The following is a 24,630-nucleotide window of genomic DNA, read 5'->3' on the forward strand; positions in this document are numbered from 1 at the left end:
CTTGACAGTAAGCTGATATGACGTTTGTTCATAGATTATACAATTATTTTTTGGCGCTTGTTGGTTTTTTCTGCTCTACTCGTTTTGTATCTTCGACGCGTTTTGAGTGTGTATCTATCGGGCTGTTTTTATATTTTCAACAATCACTGCTTTATTATTACGTATTCCAACTCTGCCAGCCTTGTACGACAATTGCTTCTACACTGGACACCGAAGATCGCTCACACGTTTGACTTGAAATTGTTGCATTGGATACTGTTGAAATTATGGATCGCTGTGTGAATTGTGGGATAGCAATTCCATATTCCATACCTGATATATATCATTGATATTCATTCATAATATGACATTTAAAAGATTATCCAATGGATATAATAAACATTTATTGCTTATGCTTAAATAAGTTATTATTCAGCTCTTTTAAAGAGATTGTAACATAACCTAACTTTTACTAAATCTTTATTAACTCGGCTCTCAGATTGAGAAAACTTTTATAATTTTCAGCAAGGTACTGATAAATCTGAATCTATTAATTCATATTAGTTTCATCACGTTACATTCGGGCCCAAAAATGTATGTAATCGTTTCAGTCTCCTTTGGTCATGTTTTGTTTTCTTTCGGTTGATCTTCGAGTAAATACGTAATCATTCTAATTAAAAGTCAGGTAACTGAAATATTACAATTTATGGATGGAACTGAGTTTACATATGCTCTTGAACGACTGGACAAACGAAAGAAAAATATCGTGCGATAAAAATCAAGCCCGTAAAATTCCTGTTTAATAGCAGGAAATGGGTGAGATGTTGATCCTCCTTGGGGCTCTAAAAAGGCCCTACCACCAGTAACGTACAAGGTTTTACTGTTAATTAGACTTTTTATTTTTGAAGTCGTCGTGGCCTAAGGGATAAGACGTCCGGTGCATCTAATAAGTCACTAGATGATGACCGAGCTTTGCTCGGCTTTTTTTTTTTATAACGCCATCTTGTTGTGTCTTTAAAGCAGTAAAAATAGTATTATTATTCGCCATCGATTTATCGCCCCCGAAATCCCCTGTATACTAAATTTTATGAAAATCGTTGGAGCCGTTTCCGAGATTGAGTTGAGTGAATTGCTCGTTTAAAGGTATAAGATAATATTTACGATGTTACGAATAATTTATGGTTCGATTCGTCGACATTTGATTGATGTGCCAACTACTATTCTATCTATCTAAATAGAGATTTGTCTATAAAAAAGATTTCTAAATTTAAAATTTCATTTACCCTAACCGTGTCTAAGTAGACGACTAAGTAGACGGACTACTCGCGAAAACAAACAAAAATACTAATTAATTTTTAGTTGCACATCAAAGCCCTGACTCACCAACAAGGGAACAAATGTCTGTTTTACCAATAAGATTAGTCTGTCTTAATGCAATAAACATAATGAGTGACACAGAAACACACTATTGAGATAAGTATATGATTCATTGTGATATTGGAATAGGTTAGTGTGTTATGTTAACCGACACGTAGATAATGATGATTATCTTGAACTTTGGACTTGTCCTTCGACATTCCGCTCAATTGACACTCAAAGAACGGCTACAGATAGCTGTTATTGATATGTGTCTAGTAATAAATTGGGATTTTTAATTACGCCACCGAGCCGTTTGATATTATTTTTCGGATTTATTTTTTATTGCCTAGATGTGTGGACGAGCTCACAGCCCACCTGGTTTTAGGTGGTTACTGGAGCCCATAGACATCTACGACGTAAATGCGCCACCCACCTTGAGTTATAAGTTCTAAGGTCTCAAGTATAGTTACAACGGTTGTCCCACCTTTCAAACCGAAACGCATTACTGGTTCACGGCAGAAATAGGCAGGGTGGTGGTACCTACCCGCGCGGACTCACAAGAGGCCCTACCGCCAGTAAACAGTTCTTAAAGCAACACTGTTTTAATGTATACGAAAACTGTAAAGCATTCGTAGATGAGAATTTGAAAACAAAACAAAAAAAAAACGCATTTCGTCCGTAAAATTACTATTCATTAAAATTTGCATAGATAAATAACTTAGAAGTGCAAAGATATGCAATATTTTCCAATTTTATTATTTATGTTATTCGAATACGACGTTGTAAAACAAAGTTGAGAAATCGAGGACAACAATACCGATTCAATGGTTCTGGTACGTTCAATTAATTACGCAAAACAAACTGTCGTAATACGAAAGCCGCGGAGATATTACCCGTGACCACGAAGATTTGAACACGAGAAAAAATGTATACAATAAATCACAATAAAAAAGAGACAGGTGCAAGTCATTGTACGAAAAATAAAAAGGGTTCTGTGCTCATATTATCTATATATTAATACGTGAAGCAAAAACTTTGTATCCCTTTTTACGAAAATTGCGCGGACGGAGGAGTATGAAATTTTCCACACTTATAGAGAATATAGAGAAGAAGTGCACAATGCTAATATTTTTTTAAAATAATGCATAAAAGATACATTAAATCAATAAAGAAAACATTACACACACTACATACCATGTATTTGACGCACACATGCATGCATACTATTTTTTGTCAAACTTTTGTTCTTGACGTCTGTTATCAAATTGAGAGTAGAATATTGTTTGTCTTTGTTAATATTTTTTATAGTGTAGTCTTGGCGAAATTTGTGATTATAGAAGTATAAAATACAATCATAATAGTGTACAAACTTACAATTCCAATTAATTATAGTCGAATTTCGACTACCGCGGGACCTCTAGTATTATGTTAAAATGCCTACGAAAATATCGTTTAAGTTCGACAATCTTAATTTATTCACAACATACTTCATATCAGGCTAATCCCAATTCATATTGACCCATTACTTATATGTAGAATACACCTACCTTCCAAATTAATAATATACTTGTAGTGCTTAATGCTTGTTCGATTTTGGGGTTTAAATTTTGAAATTTCCCGCCAACTTGCCCGACACCCGCGCATTCTACTGAGCGTTATGAGTTGCCGCGGTTTGTGCAGCTTTTGAAAAAATCAGTCGTGAAATCTTTGAGCAGTTGGCGGTAAGTACGTAATTCTTTAAAACTTTAAAATTCAATATAACTGAGCTATCGTACAGTGCTAATAATATGTTGGTACAAAATGATTTCGGTATGAGTATAAGACGTAATTATATGAGCTCGATATATTAGAATATTTCTTCAGAACCCTAAGACTACCGAAATTGAGGTAAAAAACCCTTAAGCCTTGTGAGTTTTTATGAATACTGTATTAGAAACTATAAAACAATTACTCGTAGGCACGATTTTTTTTTCATAAATATTTGAAGAGAGCCAAATTGGTGTTCGCGAAAAGCGGTTTATCAAGATTATTAATAGCCTGTGTCAAAAGTGCCAAGTACAATCATGTGGTAGATATTGTTTTAGCGAAATGGGATTTACGGTGATGCGCGAGGACATTGAAGAAAAAAAACACGCCTACTTTATTACTGAAGGTGGTTGGCGCTTATCTTACACCTGGCATCCTCTAATCACGAAAATGAAGTCCAAGTTAAAGAATCTGTCAGAATTCGTGTCCCTGTTATTTATTTCTATATGAAAACAAATCGCAAATGTCAAGAAATAATTTATTTATATAATTAGGCGGTAGTTAGAACAATATCAGTGAATCTTATCTTATTATAACTTTAAACGAGCAATTCTTGTATATATGTATATAATCTGAATCTCGGAAACGGCTCCTACGATTTTCATAAAATTTTGTATACATGGGATTTCGGGGACGATAAATCGATCTAGCTACGATTTATTTTCAGAAAATGTCTGATGTCAGAAAATTGGCGAATAATAATACTATTTTTCTTAATTGAGGGCAACTAACCACTTTATAGACACAACAAGATGGCGTTATCAAAACAAAAACCGAGCAAAGCTCGATCATCATCTACTAACACATTTTTTGTGCTTGACCCAAAATACTGTTAAGTATTCCAAACGTCGGAACAAATACATATAATGAAAATTCGCGTTTATTACGTGAGATTAAACCGTTAAAGTAATTTTAATTTCGTCTGCGAGTCGAGAAAACCGAAGAAAATCCGAAAATTTGTATTGAATTTCGCGGAATATTCTGATACCAGTCGATTACTATCATACATATCTTCTTTTCGCATTTAAAGTGTACAATTTCCTAAAATATTCCAAATTGAGTTAATATGCGAGAACATTTGGTATCACCAGTATTTTTCTCATAAATACTGTCAAAAGAGCGTAGTTTAGTTTTAGTTTTTTTTTTACTATTAACAAAAATTTTATACATAATTTTATCTTACTTTAAAAGACAGATAATTATGTAACTGGTAAAAAATAAAAAACAAATGTTGCAAATATGATTAATATTAAAAATATGACATGTAAAACCTTTAAAACACTCTCTTGTAAAATTAGTAAGTTTTGAGATTATACAATATTTATGCGAGAAGACGATATGTTCATACAACTATATTTACTTTTTGAGGAAATATTTGAACAAACCACCTACCTCCTCAAGTCGGAGAGGCTCTTCGAGGCCAGCTGCGATCCTCTCTCTCTTCTCTCGTTCCTTCCTCTCCTTCTTCTCTTTCTTTCTTCGTTCTTTCTCTCCGTCGCGATCATCGTAGCCACCGTTGTCGCCTCCAGCCAGCACGGTGGACTTTTTCATAAAGTTGAACATAGCTGGGCGCTGTAACAACAAAAAAAAAACAATTCACACTAAATTCCCATCTATCTACAACTAAATTACTAGTGGTAGGACCTCTTGTGAGTCCGCGCGGGTGGGTACCACCACTCTGCTTATTTCTGCCGTGAAGCAGTCATGCATTTCGGTTTGAAGGGTGGGGCGGGGCAGCCGTTGTAACTATACTTGAGACCTTAGAACTTATTCTCAAGGTGGATGGCGCATTTACGTTGTGGATTACTATGGGCTCCAGTAACCACTTAACACCAGGTGGGCTGTGAGCTCGTTCAACCATATAAGCAATAAAAATAAATAAAAATAAAGTTATACACTTTGCATCTAACATTTCAATCAAAAATATTAACAATGCCTTCATAGCTAAGCTTCAAAAGTCTTACCGCGTCAAGATCTGACGCATTCTGTGTTTAAAAATTATAAAGCATAAATGTTAGGTTCCAAGAACAGCTACATATATGGTAAAGACGCCTTAAATGTTTGGCTGTCTAAAATAAAAGTCAATAAGCCCATCAATCACTTTTACGGCGCCGAAAGCGATGCAGGGCGAGGCAAATCTTTTCTCAATACGCACTGGGACGAGTATAATACATGACGCTAATATAACCTTATACATTTATTGCACGTGAGCTGAATCCATAATATTATGTCAGATTTTCTAACGAATAGAATTGATATAATAATATATTATACGATTTAAAATCATTGTCTTCTGTGAAAGATTCCTTGGTCTTATAACACTAATCATCTAGACACGCTAAGCCGTCTGCTGTTACCGGTGGTATGGCGTGTTGTGAACCCACACGGGTAGGTACCTCCGGCCTGCCTATTTCTGCCGCGAAACAGTAATGCGATCCGGTTTGAAGGGTGGGGCAGCCGTTGACTATAAAACTGAGAATTAGAATTTATGTTTCACGATGGGTGGCGGCATTGACGATGACAATGAAGTTGTTTAAGAGAGTTTTAACTATGAATGTGGAAGGCTTTAGAGGAAGAAGTAGACCTAAGAATAAATGCAGGGATTGCGTGAAAGACGATATTTGTAAGAGGGGAATGAGCGTGAAAACGGTATATGATAGAGGAGTATGGAACGAGAATGATAATGGTGATGGTGGGTCGCGGCATTTACATTGTTGTTGTCTATTAGCTCCGGTAACCATTTAACACCAGATAGCCCTTGATCTGGCTCACCTGTATAAGAAATTGAAAAACAAATATATTTTTTATTTCTTTTTTTTATTGCTTAAATCGATTAGCTCACAGCCCACCTGCTGTTAAGTGGTTACTGGAGCCCATAGACATCTACGACTTGAATGCGCCACCCACCTTGAGATATCAGTTCTTAAGTCTCTGTATAGTTTAGTTAGTAACAACTTAACACCAGGCGGGCTGTGAGCTAGTTCACCCATCTAAGCAATAAAAAAAAAACTAAAATATGATTCGCTCGTTATATCAAAATCGCGGCGTCCCGTAGTCTGGAAATCGCGTTATCGAGGTCAATGTCCGAAGTCCATAATATTCAGTTTACATAACTCGTTTATACTCGTAGATAGTTTTTTTTTGTCACTACATTGTACATATGTACGTGTCATCATAAAACAGATGTTACAAATACCAACAATTATCCAGCGGATGTTTTTTTTTTTGAACACTATTTCGTACAATGGGCTGTTCTGTGGCTAACTACAATCTCTTTCAGACAAACGCTTATGAAAGAAAACTCAGAATAGGGGAGTCATTTAATGAAACAAAATTAAGCAATGTAATATAATATTAACATTATAAAGAGGAAAGATTTGTTTGTTTGTTTGTATTGAATAGGCTCCGAAACTACTGAAGCGATTAGAAAAAATCTTTCTCTGTGTGGAAGCTACACTGTTCCCGAGTGACATAGGCTATAATCTTTTTTGAAAAAAACTAGGGATCCTTACTAAAACTCCAATAATGTAACCCAAGGTGTAAAAAAATTACGTAAAATATTCTTTACATCGCGTGCCGTGCGAAAACTATTGATGATAGAATAAAATAATGTACTACGACTTTGCAGAACACATTAGACAGCATATGTCTAACTATAATCGTTATGCCGCAATAAATGTTCGTAATAAAATATCGTGGAAATCTTTGTTAAAGACCCGAGCGGAGCCGGAGCGGGCCGCATGTTTGGACTTAATATTTGGACGCCTATATTCCTAATCTTTGACTTTTAAAATTAATTTAGGGAGTTTTGCAGAGAACTGAGTCTTAGTGAGCTAAAAGATAAGACGACCGGTGTAATATGAGAGACAGGTAAATGAGCTTTCCATTGAAAATTGGCATAACATACAGGAGCTATTGAAGGCGTTCACAATAATTTATTAATAGGATAAAACCTATGGATTCCTGAAAAGGAAACATACAACAATCGCGATAATAATATTGTATTTTCACGACGCCACTGTGTCTAGATCGCCAGTTCATCAAATATGAATTAAAATAAACGATAACTTAAGCTTCACTTAGTAATACTAACACACCCCTTCGTCGTGGAGTTTGGTGAGTATATGCGTGCCCAAGATTTAAAATAATAATAATATACTTAGCTTAACGATCACCTTACAAATCAAGAGCCCTATTATTATTAGGAATTTTATGTCACTGCTCAATAATCACATAGTAAGCCTATTAAAAAAACTATTATTCAATTATTGTGTTACATTAGAACTAGAACGAGACAGAAGATAAAAATTCAAAATTACTCAAACTTTCATATTTTTGGCTGTTCCTGCACCTCTGTTAACATTTTCAACATTCTTTCACGATGACCTTGTTCCAACTTGTTTCCGATGACGGTGACTCACATTCTGCGACCTCTGTTAGGTCAAATCTAACAAATCGTAACTATTAATATTGTCTACATTGCACATATCACTTTATTAGTTTTGCTGTTTATTTTCTAGACAAGTGATAACAGAAGAATGTCGATGCTGATAGAAAAATGTTTTAAAGTGTTTCTGTCGTCTAAAATGCATCTTATTTTTCTTTCAATGCTATCAAACAGGAGTTAGAATTTCAGTCATGAATGATATAAAAAAAAATCCCCCAAAAAACCGCAAATCTCGAAATCGTATACCCCAACGAAAAATATCATCATCCCAATTATCATTATCAAATATGAATGTTTTTTTAATTATTGCTCCGATGGGTGGACGAGCTCACAGCCCACCTGGTGTTAAGTGGTTACTGGGGCCCATAGACATCTGCGACGTAAATTCGCCATCCACCTTGAGATATAAGTCCTAAGGTCTTAGTATAGTTACAACGGCTGCCCCACCCTTCAAACCGAAACGCATTACTGCTTCACGGTAGAAATAGGCAGGGTGGTGGTACCTACCCGTGCGGATTCACTAGAGGTCCTACCACCAGTAATTACGCAAATTATAATATAATTTTGCGGGTTTGATTTTTACTGCACGATGTTATTCCTTCACCGTGGAAGTCAATCGTGAACATTTGTTGAGTACGTATTTCATTGCAAAAATTGGTACCCGCCTGCGATATTCGAACACCGGTGCATCGCTCAACACGAATGCACTGGACGTCTTATCCTTTAGGACTTCATGATTTTATAAATGCTCCGGCATGTGCTCGTACTGATGTTCCTCCTTAAAATTAACCCGTGCGGACTCACAATGGGTCCTACCACCAGTAAAATGTGTACGCGAAAAGCAATTTTAGTGACATTAACGTAATATACATGAGTCCTAAAATTGGTATTTAATCATTGTACTGTTAATTGAAGTTGGAGTCTATAAACAACAAACAGCGTTATTGCCAAGCGCTCAAACTTCCACAATCGGCCCAATGTCGACTTTAGCCCAATTAAATTTAAACACATTACAAAGTTTCACGTGCCCAATAACATATAACGCATAAAACCGTTGTACCAAAAGCCCAATTTATAATACAAGCACGATTACGTTTATATTTTGATTCACGCAACAGAATCGTCAAACGCGTTCACAGTTAGTTCGGGACACCTCCGGAATGAGCATGTTAACGGTGCAACAATCGCAGATCTGCGGTCTGACACTAATGCGGTCTGGATTTCGATGCAATCCAATACGACTCCAAGAATGTAATATGCGGTTTTGTTACGAAGCTTGAATACATTGTTGTTGTTTTTTTTTTATATTTTAACACTAACCACTTAGAACATTCAGAAGCTCAGCGATGTGGTAAAATCATTAAAAGCAATACTGGTGGGGATAAGCAGTCCAGAAAAATTATAAAACAATTTACAAATAAACTCATACTATTTTTTATTTATTTGTTGCTTAGATGTGTGGACGAGCTCACAGCCCATCTGGTGTTAAGTGGTTACTGGAGCCCATAGACATCTACAATGTAAATGCGCCACCCACCTTGAGATATAAGTTCTAAGGTCTCAAGTATAGTTACAACGGCTGCCCCACCCTTCCAACCGAAGCGCATTACTGCTTCACGGCAGAAATAAGCGGGGTGGTGGTACCTACCCGTGCGGACTCACAAGAGGTCCTACCACTAGTAAACTTATACTAGGTCTATTAAACTTATTTTATTTTTCGCTTGGGGCATAGTAAAGCCATGTTACTTATAACGTTTTTAGCATTCTATTTCGTCTTAGTTGATAGCGCGATAATGCGAATTTTCACCCGACAATGTCGCTATAGAATTGGGTTCAACGTTAATTTGATAGGCTTTCAAACAAAAACAAGTCCGTCGAAGGGTTCTTATGAAAGTGCGACTTAACAGATGAAATTGAAACAGAGCGAGCGACATTAAACTGTTAGACGGCGTGCGCCATAATCAGTCAATTCAATTAGAGAAAATGAAATGCGTCAGCACGCGTCCGGCTCCTTAATGGTATTAAGGCATCAACAACGTTAGACGTAGAGACGAGGTCTGATTATTTTGGACGCAAACATTTCATTTGGGGGTCGTAGTAGAATTTATTTTCGAATAAATATCAATTTACCGACAATATCATATTAAAATTCTGTTACAGTTAAGGATGTACAAAATATAAAGACAAAACCCCAACAGGTACAACCTCCTGTTTTTAGGTTATAAATTACTGTCAAACCATCACGTTATATTAATTACTAGCTTTTGCCCGCGACTTCTTCCGCGTGGATAGTTCTCAAATAATGCTTTATTTTAGAACAAATTTGGTTAGCATAAAAAACGTTATAGCGAGCCAACCTTAACACGCTGTCGCGGACTTTTTTTAGCTCTTTTAAATGGGAACAATTCAGTCATACATTATTTTAGCGAAACTTTAACCGTTTCTGCAGCGTACGCAGCGGAAGCTCTCAAAAGGTAAAAATAACCCCGATTTTGAAACATTATTTATTGGTGCTCCGCTTGTATTGGTGTTATATAGCCTTATAGCCTTCCTCGATAAATGGGCTATCTAACACTGAAAGAATTTTTCAAATCGGACCAGTAGTTCCTGAGATTAGCGCGTTCAAACAAACAAACTCTTCAGCTTTATAATATTATAAGTAATATATTAATTATTTTTGTCATGTTAATGTTTTTGGCAAAGAAGGAATCATAAAATTCTTCAGATACCTTTTTGTTTCTAAATTACTATATACGGTAGAAGATCTATAGCAGGAGACATACATAAATTATTCGGTGAAAAGGTATCAATTGCAGTCGACCTAATTCGTAAGCTTTGCAAGACGTCTGCGCTAATGTCACGTAGTATGTATGACTCATTGATGCGTTCCATTCAATTTAACCAACCTTTTTATTGCTCTCCGGTCGCTGGTAATGAACGCCATTGTGTCGAGATGTGGAGGGAAAAAATGAGACACCGATTTCAAAGAGACAAGAAACACTAGTAGGAGGCTAAGATTTATGAATATAATTATTCTATTGTTTTTGTAACTTTGTTCATTGAATAAAATATATTTGATAAATATGGTGGACACCAATAGGCTGATGATGATGATGATGATGATATCTTTATAAATATACGATTTTTATTCTAAATCACAAAATAAACATGTGCATTAATTAAGATATCACATATTAATAATTGGCTTATATTGACTTATATATGTCGGCGGAAATATGACTATTTACCTACTGATCATCAACTAATTACTCTGTGATAAGAAATTGATGTTAAACAGTTCCTTTTATTGTAATTTCAATACTTTAAAACGTGTTTGAAAAACGTGTAAACCCGCTCACGTGTTTGAAAAACGTGTAAACACGCTCACGTGTTTAAAACGTGTCAACACGCTCACGGGTGCGAAGCCCCATAAATACGGCCGTGCTGTCTAGCACTGATTGCCCCGTCAACTGACCGCCGGAGTCCCGCAAGGCTCCGCGCTCTCCCCGTTATTATTTAGTTTGTATATCAATGATATACCCCGGTCTCCGGAGACCCATCTAGCGCTCTTCGCCGATGACACGGCTATCTACTACTCGTGTAGGAAGATGTCGCTGCTTCATCGGCGACTCCAGATCGCAGTAGCAACCCTGGGACAGTGGTTCCGGAAGTGGCGAATAGACATCAACCCCACGAAAAGCGCAGCGGTGCTCTTCAAAAGGGGTCGCCCTCCGAACATCACTTCGAGCATCCCACTCCGTAGTAGGCGCGCAAACACCTCCGCCGTTAGTCCCATCACTCTCTTTGGCCAGCCCATTCCGTGGGTCTCGAAGGTCAAATATCTAGGCGTCACCCTCGACAGAGGGATGACATTCCGTCCCCATATAAAAACGGTACGCGACCGCGCCGCGTTTATTCTAGGACGACTCTATCCAATGCTTTGTAGTCGAAGCAAACTGTCCCTCCGTAATAAGGTAACTCTCTACAAAACTTGTATACGCCCCGTCATGACGTATGCAAGCGTAGTGTTCGCTCACGCAGCCCGCACCAACTTGAAATCCCTTCAGGTTATTCAATCACGATTCTGCAGGATAGCCGTCGGAGCGCCTTGGTTCCTTAGGAATGTGGATCTCCACGACGACCTGGAGCTCGACTCCCTTAGTAAGTATCTACAGTCGGCATCGCTGCGCCATTTTGAGAAGGCGGCACGACATGAGAACCCTCTCATCGTAGCCGCTGGAAATTACATACCCGACCCAGTAGACCGAATGGTAAACCGTCGACGTCGCCCAAAGCACGTCATTACGGATCCTCCTGATCCATTAACGGTGCTTTTAGGCACCACAAGCACCGGTCACCGTCCTCGTCGAACCCGTCGCTTGCGACGAAGGGTTCGACGAGTGAACTAACCCATAGACACAGCCCACTGAGTTTCTCGCCGGATCTTCTCAGTGGGTCGCGTTTCCGATCCGGTGGTAGATTCTGCGAAGCACTGCTCTTGCTAGGGTCAGTGTTAGCAACTCTCCGGTTGAGCCCCGCGAGCTCACCTACTAACGTTAGGGCGAAGCTGAAATAGCCTCTCAAGGCTATCAGCATAGGTAGGAAAAAAAAAAAGGAAAAAAAAAAAAAAGCACTGATTGATTCGTGTCCGAGCCGTTGTACTGTACGGATATCTCTGTAACGTTGTTATGCTTCTCGTGCAATATACGAAGTTCTCGTGAAGTTTTGTTTCGGAAACCCAAACATGAGTCATTCGTCAAGAAAGTAATGACCGCGACGTCGGCGGTGCTGACGTTCACACTTTTTACAAACATTACGGACGTCCATACTCCGTCATCAGAAGTGGGATCACACGCCGCCTCCGCTCAGCAACAACCTGGTGACCAGATAACCGTATCGGCGGATAATGACTACCCTCCAGCATCAGCCGATAAGCCTGTACCGTCTGCTTCACAAACCAGCATGGTCGAGCGACGGAATCAACAATCAACTGATCAATGAATACAAAAGATAAGTTTTTATTTTTGATTACTAAAATTTCACCACAAAATTCATCTGAAGACCATGATATCCTTACACAACGAACAACACCTTACACATTCTTATCCCACCTTCAATAAATCTACGAGAACCTCCGAGAAATCTACGAGAACCTCCGAGAAATCTACGAAAACCTCCGAGAACCCTACAATAAAATCGCATTAATAGTCTCAAACTTACATAGTTACAAGTAACGCAAGTATAACAGATGCGCTACTCAGAGAAACTTTTTATTCCTGCAGATCAATGGGAATCAAAGAAAACCTACGAGAATCAACGAGGCTGGTGCAGAGCGCGCACCGCCCAAGTGGGATCACATGCCGCCTCCGCTGAGCAACAACCTGGAGACCAGATAACCGTATCGGCGGAAGAAGACTACCCACCAGCATCAGCCGATGAACCTCTACCATCTACTTCACAAACCAGGATGGTCGAACAACAAAATCAACAATCGGCAAAAGGATAAGTTTTTATTTTTGATTAATAAAATTACGCCACCACATGAGTACCACAGTGTACGCCACCACATGAGTACCACAGTGTACGCCACCACATGAGTACCACAGTGTACGCCACCACATGAGTACCACAGTGTACGCCACCACATGAGTACCACAGTGTACGCCCACTACATAAGTACCACAGTGTACGCCCACTACATAAGTACCACAGCGTACGCCCACTGCATAAGTACCACAGTGTACGCCCACTGCATAAGTACCACAGTGTACGTCCACTACATAAGTACCACAGTGTACGTCCAATACATAAGTACCACAGTGTACGTCCACTACATAAGTACTACAGTGTACGTCCACTACATAAGTACCACAGTGTACGTCCACTATATAAGTACCACAGTGTACGTCCACTATATAAGTACCACAGTGTACGTCCACTACAGAAGTACCACAGTGTGCGTCCACTACATAAGTACCACAGTGTGCGTCCACTACATAAGTACCACAGTGTACGTCCACTACATAGTACCACAGTGTACGTTCACTACATAAGTACCACAGTGTACGTCACAATATAAAACTACACAAAATAAGTTACTTTCAAAGTAACATAAAAAGGTACACAGATACCAATCTCAGAAACAGACATTCCATTGTTTCAGATGGACTCCAAGAACTCTCTGGTGATACACCATACATGGGCGGCTGGTGCAGAGCGCGCACCGCCTGTCAGTATGGCCGTGTCGGCGGAAATATGACTATTTACCTACTGATCATCAACTAATTACTCTGTGATAAGAAATTGATGTTAAACAGTTCCTTTTATTGTAATTTCAATACTTTAAAACGTGTTTGAAAAACGTGTAAACCCGCTCACGTGTTTGAAAAACGTGTCAACACGCTCACGGGTGCGAAGCCCCATAAATACGGCCGTGCTGTCTAGCACTGATTGATTCGTGTCCGAGCCGTTGTACTGTACGGATATCTCTGTAACGTTGTTATGCTTCTCGTGCAATATACGAAGTTCTCGTGAAGTTTTGTTTCGGAAACCCAAACATGAGTCATTCGTCAAGAAAGTAATGACCGCGACGTCGGCGGTGCTGACGTTCACACTTTTTACAGACATTACGGACGTCCATACTCCGTCATATAGAATATAAATATGATATTACTAGCTGACCCGGCAGATTTCGTAGTGCCTCAATCGATAAATAAAAGACAGATCAAGGGGACACATCAAAGGAAAAACAAAATTGTTTGTTTTTATATAATTCCGAGCTTTTTTTATATTTTCTCACCTTTTAAACCTTCCCTGGACTTCCACGAATAATTCAAGACCAAAATTAGCCATATCGATCCAGCCGTTCTGGAGTTTTAGCGAGACTAACGAACAGCAATTCATTTTTATATATAGAGATAATGTAAATATTCTATAGTTAGCTTGCCGTTAACATTGGCCTCAAATGACGTCACACGTGATAAAGTTCCATTCAGTCTTATTATTCTACCAAACAAGTTTTTAAAAGCGGTTCGATTCAGTATTAAATTTTAATTAATGCGTGCGAATAATAAAATAAATTCCCGAGGCAAGAAGACCGTACAAGGTCTACCAGGAGTGAAAGTGATCACACCTTCCACAGAATAGTGACAATTTACAGTTAGAAATGGAAATTACTTTTCTCAAGTATGGTAATATTTTTAAATTATTGCTTTATTATTTTAGGTCGAACCCACAGACATGTTCGGTTTTTATGCAAATACCCTCTCCTTTTTTATTAATCTTATTCGTTATAATTCGTTTAATAATCTTATATGATTTTTATATGAAACAAAGAGTTTTAAACACAGTACCAAATACAATACTATTTAATCAAAGTAAATATTGTTGGTACTTATAAAGTAACTCGCTTACTTTCTTTTCTTCTTCTTCTCAGTCGTATGCACTCTTGGCAGAGTGGTCGTGGCCACAGCTTCGGGTGGTGGTGCACTTCACCAGACGTCGCCATTCCTCGCGTACCGCGTGCCCTTCTTGTGTGTTAGAGCTGCTTTTATTTGGTCGGTCCATCGTAAAGATGATCTGCCGTACGGTCTTGTACCCTCTATCATGCCCTGCACCACAAGGCGCTCAACTGAGTCGTCACTGAAGAAACTGAGAATGCGACCCTGAACTATGGAGGATAGTCGTTGCTTAATGCCAAGTTCCGGTAGAATTGACTGACTCTGTCCACAATATTTGTAGCATTATTCTCCAGCACCACATTTCGAGAGCATCTATCCTCTTTTTTTCACTTTCTCTTAATGTACTTTCTTTTAACTAGACCGAAAACCCGCCAAAACTATTTCAATACACAAAACGCCTCAATAACAGAATTTATTGTACAACTTTCTCGATACATGATATTATACCAAAGCGTTTTCACTAAATCACTACAGAGCTGAATAAAATTACAAATAGCCTTAACACCGCTTCGTGAGTTGAGCACGTGCGTAACAATGGCCTGGAATGCGAAGCGACAACGAGTAATGGACTTGCATCTTAATCACTATACCTGCATGACATAGCGTTTCATACTGATAAAAATTGACATTACGACTTAGTACCAACCCACCTGGTGGTAGGTAGTCACATAAGTAGTAGGTAGGAGGTAAATGAGACAAAGAAGTGTGGGAAGGCTTAAACGACGAAAGGAAAATCTTCCACCGAGCGGGTGATATTGCTCGGTAGACCGACGGCCCGAATGTTGTTGTTCGGAACTTGTATATATGCGAGCTTGTCTTGAAAATGTCGTAAGCGAGATTCAGGCATCTGTCAAATATCTTGCGTTGTATAATGGCTACTCGCCGCAGAAGTATCAACTGGCAAAAAAAAGCGGTTTTCCTAAGAAAAGTTTTCTTTTTTTGAAGTCGGTTGTAAATAAACTTGAAAATGTGGTGTGGTACTAGTGTGCTTCATAAGTTACACTACGAGAATTTGTATACACACTTAACCAAACAAAAATCACATTACCTTTCTCGTGTCTAACTGTATCTAAATTCATTGAAAGTGTTTATTTTTATTGTCAACGAATAAAAAATATGGTCATAAATTTTAAATGAGGACAACAAAGCGAACAGGTATTTAAAAATGTTATACCGCAAAAACAAACACGGAATGAATCCAATGACGACATTGCAGTGGATATAAACTTGCATTTTTCAAGGTCGAGAGAATGGAAACTGAATCACTATGAAAACTAAAATGTGATATTAGCATTATTGATTGTGTATGTACGTAACGATTGAAATATGGCTCACACATTGGAGCAGGTTATTATTTCATTAGACTCAGAGAAAATATATGTGGAATCTTTTTGTTTTGTCTTTATACATAGACGGGCGTACCGCTTACCTAATGGTGAGCAGTTGCTATCGTTCATCGATGATGATAGCAGTACCTTGGCAAGACATAATGACTTCACTAAACGCGTCTGTAGTCTGTACCATTCTAATTAAATTTATATTTAAATAAAAAATATAGATGGGACAAAAATGTTTTTTATTGCTTAGACGGGTGGACGTTCTCACAGCCCACCTGGTGTTAAGTGGTTACAGGAGCCATAGACATAGGCATCTACGACGTAAATGTGCCACCCACCTTGAGATTTAAGTTCTAAGGTCTCAAGTATAGTTACAACGGCTGTCCCACCCTTCAAACCGAAACGCATTGCTGATTCACGGCAAAAATAGGCAGGGTAGTAGTACCTACCCGCGCGGACTCACAAGATGTCCCTACCACCAGTAATTACGCTAATTATAATTTTGGGGGTTTGATTTTTATTACACGATGTTATTCCTTCACAGCGGAAGTCAATCGTGAACATTTGTTTAGTACATATTTCTTTACAAAAATTGGTACCCGCCTGGGATTCGAACACCGGTGCATCGCTCAACACGAATGCACCGGACGTCTTATCCTTTAGGCCACGACGACTTCAGAATTCAGTTTATAATGTTTATATTATCATCATTCGTATAACTATCAAGATCTACACTAAGTTAATATTTAAATAAGGCGAAGTCGTTTCGGATTCGTCAATCAAAAATCTACTACACGTCATATCAATATACAGTTAGGGCAGTCAACAATTCGTTTCGCACTCGAAGCGACTACGACGCGACGTATAGGAATGCACGTAAACGCAACTAACATAAGGTTCACTCACCTGATTACGTAAACGAATACAAGATTCTTTTTTATTTAATACCTCTATGGCGCATCGTTGGTGAGGCATATGCCTCCGTTTTGTCAATTAGTTTAGTTTTTTATTTTTTATTGCTTAAATGGGTGGACGAGCTCACAGCCCACCTGGTGTTATGTGGTTACTGGAGCCCATAGACATCTACAACGTAAATGCGCCACCCACCTTGAGATATAAGTTCTAAGGTCACAAGTATAGTTACAACGGCTGCCCCACCCTTCAAACCGAAACGCATTACTGCTTCACGGTAGAAATAGGGAGGGTGGTGGTACCCACCCGCGCGAACTCATAAGAGTTCCTACCACCAGTAGAAAGTTTGAATTTTTCTTAGTAGCGTACGATAATTCTTATGCGTAAACTTATAATACAAAAGGCTGGTTTTGATTACTGATCTCCCAATCGTCACTGACAAACGCAACTGGACCTTTGGTACCTTTGAAATTTATAAATTACCAGATAACTAAGTTTTGAATATGATCGAGCCCAAAAAACGTAAAAAAAAAATATTGCCCTTGTGGGCAGACGAGCATACGGTCCACCTGATGGAGAGTGGTTATCGTCGCCCATGGACTTCAGCAATGCCAGGGGCAGAGACAACCCGCAGCCTACCGCTTAATACTCTCCACAAGCCTCGTTTGAAGAACATGTCATAGCGCTCGGGAAACACCGTGGAGGAGAGCTCATTCCAAAGCCACTCTAAAACAATAGCTCCAAATAGTATGGACGAATTCTACTCCGGTGGCGGACGGTGCGATGGTAAGAACGAGATTCATGCGAATAATTTTATATTAAAATCTAAGCTTTCAAATTCTCAATGACTGGGCATTTAGAAAGTAGTCAAATGTATGTAATAATACTTTTTGGATTTTCTCTCAGATTAACTTATAACACAACATGCGATCCAAACGCAACAATCGCCAATCCCATCAATAATTTAAGTACAATTAAGACGTGAACTAGTATCAGGGCCCATTGTGATAAAAAAAAAGGCTAAAACCTATTCAGAAACTTGAAACTCAGGAACACTGTTTCGTTATCGTCTATACTTACATCTGTACACGCTCTGTAATTTCCATTCTTGAATAATTTTGATATAATATCTCAGTTCGTATGAAATTTCATACCCGATCCGGTGGACCGAATGGTAAACAGTCGACGTCGCCCTAAACACGTCATTACGGATCCTCCCGATCCATTAACGGTGCTTTTAGGTACCTCAAGCACCGGTCACCGTCCTCACCGAACCCGTCAGTCCCTTGCGACGAAGGGCTCGACCAGTAAATTAACCCATAGACACAGCCCACTGAGCTTCTCGCCGGATCTTCTCAGTGGGTCGCGTTTCCGATCCGGTGTTAGATTCTGCGAAGCACGTCTCTTGCTAAGGCCAGTGATAGCAACACTCCCGGTTTGAGCCCCGTGAGCTCCCCTAATAGTTCGGTGAATTCAGAATAACCCCTCGAGGTTCGATATCTACCCTTAATATGGTTCGATTCACATTCACTATGATCTCCGAAGATCCGAAACCCTTTTGGAGTCAAAGATATAACTAGCCAGGTCATAAGCATTGTCACACAGTAAAAACTTTTGTTTTAGAATGCTGGCCACAAAAAAGTTTATTGAATTGGAATTTCGAACTGTTCATGAAAATAAAAATGTATACTTTTAGAATTTTACTCATTTTTAAATATGGAGTGGACGCTTAAAGAAGACCGTGTTGCAGTTATTGCGTTGCATCGTTGCGGTTACGCGCCAATTCAAATTTTTAACATACTGAAAAATTTGAATATAACCAAAAGATTCGTTTATCGTACCATCAAACGATACAATGAAGACTCTAGTGTAGATGACAGGTCAATAAGTGGTCGCCCTCGGTCTGTTAGGACTCCAGCGTGATACAAGCTGTGAAGGCGCGAATTCAAAAAAATCCCAAACGTAAGCAGAAACTGTTGGCCCTTCAAATGGGGTTAAGCAGAACCACGGTGAAAAGGGTGTTAAATGAAGACTTAGGGCTTCGGGCATATCGAAGAAAAACAGCACATCGTTTGAATGCTCTTCTAATGGACCTGAGACTGAAGAGATGCCGCGCTTTGTTGAAGCGGTACGCAGGAAAAAAATATCGGGAAATTCTTTTTTCGGATGAAAAAATTTTTACCGTAGAAGAGAGCTACAACAAACAAAATGATAAGGTGTACGCACACAGTAGTGAAGAAGCGAGCAACCGTATTCCGCGTGTCCAACGAGGTCATCTTCCATCCTCGCTCATGGTATGGTTGGGAGTTTCTTATTGGGGCTTAACAGAGGTACATTTTTGTGAGAAAGGTGTAAAAATGAATGCAGTTGTGTATCAAAATACAGTCCTGACGAACCTTGTGGAACCTGTTTCTCATACCATGTTCAATAACAGGCACTGGGTATTCCAACAAGATTCGGCGCCAGCTCATAGAGCGAAGAGCACACAAGACTGGCTGGCGGCGCCTGAAATCGACTTCATCCGGCACGAAGACTGGCACTCCTCCAGTCCAGATTTGAATCCGTTAGATTACAAGATATGGCAACACTTGGAGGAAAAGGCGTGCTCAAAGCCTCATCCCAATTTGGAGTCACTCAAGACATCCTTGATTAAGGCAGCCGCCGATATTGACATGGACCTCGTTCGTGGTGCGATAGACGACTGGCCGCGCAGATTGAAGGCCTTTATTCAAAATCACGGAGGTCATTTTGAATAAACTTTAGTGTCATAAGAATCTATGTTTTGTTAAGTTCATTTTGGTATATGAATGGTTACATAATGAATAAACTTGTTTCAATTATTTTACATTAAACATGTGACAGAATTTATGACCTGACTAGGTATTATTGCTGCAGTGTGATAGCCTTAACCTTGGACCACGAATGCAAACTATATTTGAAGCCATCAGCGCAAAAGTGGCCTAGCCCACAGTTTTTTATATTCAAGCTTATATGACTTATATTGGAATTTATTTAAAATATAATAAATGTTGATGCAAAACCGGCCTATCCATAGTTTCACACATAGATAACAGATAGCTTTGTAAACATTATTTTTGCGCGTATTTTTTTTGCCTACTCAAATTCAAATTCAAACCTTATTGCCTCCATACTGACTATAGTAAGCTTTTTTTTTTTTTTTTTCCACAGGAGAAAATCGCCGGATCCCCACCCGCGCGGCAGGTGGGATATGTGGGAGTTGAACCTCACTAAAAACTCCTGCCGCTCACAACCGGCGCCCTACCTCGGACCGGGCCGGAGCCCAGTCGGGGCTATTGAAACGGCGGGACAGGGTTGACGCAGAGCACATTACATCCATCCCACCGTCCCACGGACGCCGGACCGGTGGCCGCCAGCGACACGACCACCGGTTCCCTCGTTCAGCGGGCCGAGAGCCCGCTTTGATGGCGCCGCGTTACACCTTCCCCCAGAGCGGTCGGGGGAACGCGGTCTACCATCACCCGGCTTCCTATTGCGGGTGAGCGTGCAGAGCACGCCACCCCACGTCTGGGTCCCTCCCCGCACAAAACGGGTGGGACCCCTAGCTCTTAGGGGGCCAGGTCACGGATACGACCCCGGTCCCGACCCCCTGCTCGGCGGCGGCGGGTTTCTGCGTAGTGAGGAGAGCTTTCCCTCACTCGCCCCGCCGCCTCCTTCTGCGAGATGGTGCACTCGCAGAAGTCGAGCATAGCCTTCCATGACTCATCGCCGCCAAGCATCGACGCCACGACGCCAGGCAGCGACAAGTCAGGTCCTATCTTTGCGACCAGGACACGGCGCTGCACCTCCCAAGCGGGGCAGACAGCGAGCGTATGCTCCGCCGTGTCCAGGTCGTGTCCACAATGGTGACACCTCGTCGTCGGCTCAGCCCCTATCCGGCGCAGGTACTTCCCGAAGCATCCGTGCCCGGTCAGCACCTGCACCAGACGAAAGGTGAGACGTCCTTCGCCACGATTCACCCAGTCATCAAAGGCCGGGTAAACCGCCTCGACGGTCCGTAGCCCCCACGTGGGGTTGGCCAATCGCCTCGACCACGACTCGAGCACGGACCGCCGAGAATGGGCCTTCCGCGCCCGCAGCTCACTTTCGGGGAGACGCGCCACGCCCCGAGCACGAAGCTCGCTGCGCCACCGATAGTCGGCAGCGAGCGACTCCGCCTCCAGCTCCCATGGCGGCGTCCCCGCCGACTATAGTAAGCTTAGGCCACTTTTGCGCTGACGGCCTCATTTGTGGATGACAATTATGATAAAAAATATATTATATTTTATAACCTTCAATAGTTCCGTCACCTCTGAGAGTACTATAATAAATTCAGCGTTGTAAACGTGTGTAAACTTACGCAAATGGTTATTCTTATTGGAATGTAAACAACTCCGAAATTTTGTTTGACGCGTCTTTAATGGCAGAACTTAATTTATTTCTAATTTAGTGTGCTGTTTAATAATTGTTATTCGAATACATCCGCTCATTAATTTAAAGAAAATGTTATGTTAATCTAATCTTTAAGAGTTAGCAATAAAAACAATTTGGTGATTAAAGAATGAGAGAATTATCAATTTAAATTAAGAGGATTGTACTTACATGCAAAGATTGGAATGTATATAGTGATAAGGTGACAATGAATAACATACAAGAATTTAATTCGAAAATGTTTGACCTTATTTATTTCCATTTTAAAGATCTCAAACAATCGAAGATGCGTGAGCGAGCAAGACTGTTAATATGTGATTATAACGAAACCAATTTTTATTTTCATAACAAATACCAGCATATACCACATAAGCTGAATTGTGATTTTTGCTTTCCCAAAATCATCAAACCAATTCGAAATTTGAAAGATTTATTGTTTTATACTTCCACATATCGTCTTCTCGGATTAAAACTGTATAATCTCAAAATTTACTAATTTTGCAGGAGAGTATTTTAAAGGTTTAACATATGTATTGTAATTTTTTTAATATTAATCATCTTTGCAACATTTATTTTTTATCTTTTACCAATTACATTATCTGTATTTTAAAGTAAGATAAAATTATGTATTAATTTTGTTAATAGTAGTCAAAATATAGGAAAACTAAAAAAAAAAACTAAAACTAAACTACGCTTTTGACAGTATTTATGAGAAAAATACCGGTGATACTAAATGATTCCGCATATTAACTCAATTTCGAATATTTTTTGGAAATTGTACACTTTTAAAGCGAAAAGACGATATAAGCTTGTGCACCCTTTTCAGATCGGCGCCATCTAGGCGGGCTTCGGATAGCCTGCCGACCGAGAGGGCTGGTGGTCGTGGCGCCGACGACCGCCGGTCCGGCGTCCCGAGGGGGAGGGTGATGGGAGAGATGTGCTCCGCACTAAACGCTTCACTTTCCCCCCTTTGCCTCTTCATGAGTTCTGCCTCATGCGAGGTTTGGACGTTGGTTGTTGAGCGACAGGAGGTTTTAGTCAGTTCGACTCTGACATGCTCCGCCCTCTATCCCCAGTGGAGGGCGGAAGTCCGGCGATTTCCTCCTGACAAAAAAAAAAAAAAACCCTTTTCAGATAGCTTTGTTGGCTTTATTGTATTTTTGTGGTTAACGCAAAGCCATTTCATTATGACATTGGTTTAGAAGAACGCTCTCAAGCGTACGTGAGTAGTGATTGACAGCCCAGTGGCTGGCTGTACGGGGAAGTGTTTAAATACCCGAGCGACACTTCCGCGGCGCCTGCCGCACAGTGGGTCGATTCTATGATTTTAGTGACTTAGGGACCAACTTTGTTTTTTTATAATTTTTTTTATGTAGATAGATAGAGCTCGTTAATCTCAATAATAATTGTTTTGGGCAAAGATTACAAAAACTTTATAGTTTGGTCAGAAAAATGTGTTTTGTGATTTTTTTGTATGGAGCGGGTCACATTAAATTAAATTCCTGCTAAGTACCGCGAGGTCCCGCTTTGAAACTTTATTTTCCTTATACCTTGTCTAGTCTACTATCATTTGATGCTATGAACATGTGCATAAAGTTGCAACTCAGCCAAATAAATGGATCGAAAAAAATTAATAAATACATAGAATAAAAACCTTTATATTTTTTTTCGTAAGTGCTTTTAAGTTAAATTTGATATGGATTAATAAGTAAAAGCACGTAATGATACCCATAATTACATAATACCTAACAACAATACATTTAGTAGGTCTCTAATTATGCAATCTCTCTAAATATTATATATTTTGTTTCACCTTTCGATCTTTGGGTCAGAAGACGAAAGAAGATTGTGTAAAATATCCTCATTAGTCGACGTTCTACTTCTCATTCTTGAATAACATCTCTCTGTATATTTCCGAAAATCTTTATTGCGAGCTTCCGCTGCCTCTTCCGAGAGTTTACCTATACGAATGGCACCAAAGTTCTTCATTATTATATATCACTGCCGTGTGCCAACAATTTATGGATACTGGAAGGCATATATAATACCAGGGATATACATTAACATACAATTCTGCAGTATATCTAAAAAATTCCGAAAAATTGGAAACCTGCTCTCCAGATGCAACAGAGTGAAGAATCACGTGAAGCCTCTCTATTAAATCTTTACGTATTCCTGTTATGCGGGCTGTTTCTTCTGCATCCCTGAAAAATCTTCTGGCAGTATTGCCATCATTGGTTGTTCCTACTCCTTGCTTGACAACATCTATAAGTAAACCGCATTCCTTTTTAAACGCTTGCTGTATAGCGCTCTTTCTGATTGATATTTTTTCTTTGTCATCCCCCCTTGCAACCCCATTTCTTGAAGTCCAAACGATAAGACGCAAACAAAAAAGTGTAATATAAAAAATAATCTCACAGGAAACTACATACGATGAAAAAATTGTGAAGTAATAAAATTATATTTACCGATATGAAGTAAGCACTCCATGCATCTTATCCAGGCATGTAAAGATGGCATTCCATACTGGAATATTTCTTCATTATTTTCTCTTTGATAAGCAAGTCACTTCAAAAAACTCTGACGGTTTTGCTTTGCAAATATCACAGACAGCAGAAAATGTTTCTGAAAAATATGAGGTTATTTTGCCGTCTATCATCATCATGTGCAATTGATGCTTAACTTCAACTTGTTTGATTTTTTATGGCTGAAGTCTTTCTATTTCTTCTGTTATGCTAGCTTTTATAATTGTCACTGTTGACTGCGTTTCTTTTGTAAATTTAAACATTATTGGACGGCAATAAAAAGTTGATGAGGTCGTTTTCCCAAACAATTGTTCCATCAAATTTCTGAAGCCTTATAGGAACTAGACTGACCATGA

General features: G+C 39.5%; 1 protein-coding gene across 1 annotated transcript in view; it reads right to left on the bottom strand.

The window, feature by feature from the left end:
* The window catches only part of Mhcl (Myosin heavy chain-like), a 303,019-nt gene that overhangs the window by 260,975 nt on the left and 17,414 nt on the right, over positions 1-24,630 (bottom strand). The window contains exon 2 of the mRNA XM_089733603.1: positions 4,537-4,716. Within this exon, the coding sequence (XP_089589729.1) occupies positions 4,537-4,707 (171 nt within the window). The 5' untranslated portion in view covers positions 4,708-4,716. The remainder of the gene's footprint in view (positions 1-4,536; positions 4,717-24,630) is intronic.

The sequence above is a fragment of the Bombyx mandarina genome, chromosome 16, assembly GCF_030267445.1.
Source record: "Bombyx mandarina strain Sakado chromosome 16, ASM3026744v2".
NCBI lineage: Eukaryota > Metazoa > Arthropoda > Insecta > Lepidoptera > Bombycidae > Bombyx > Bombyx mandarina.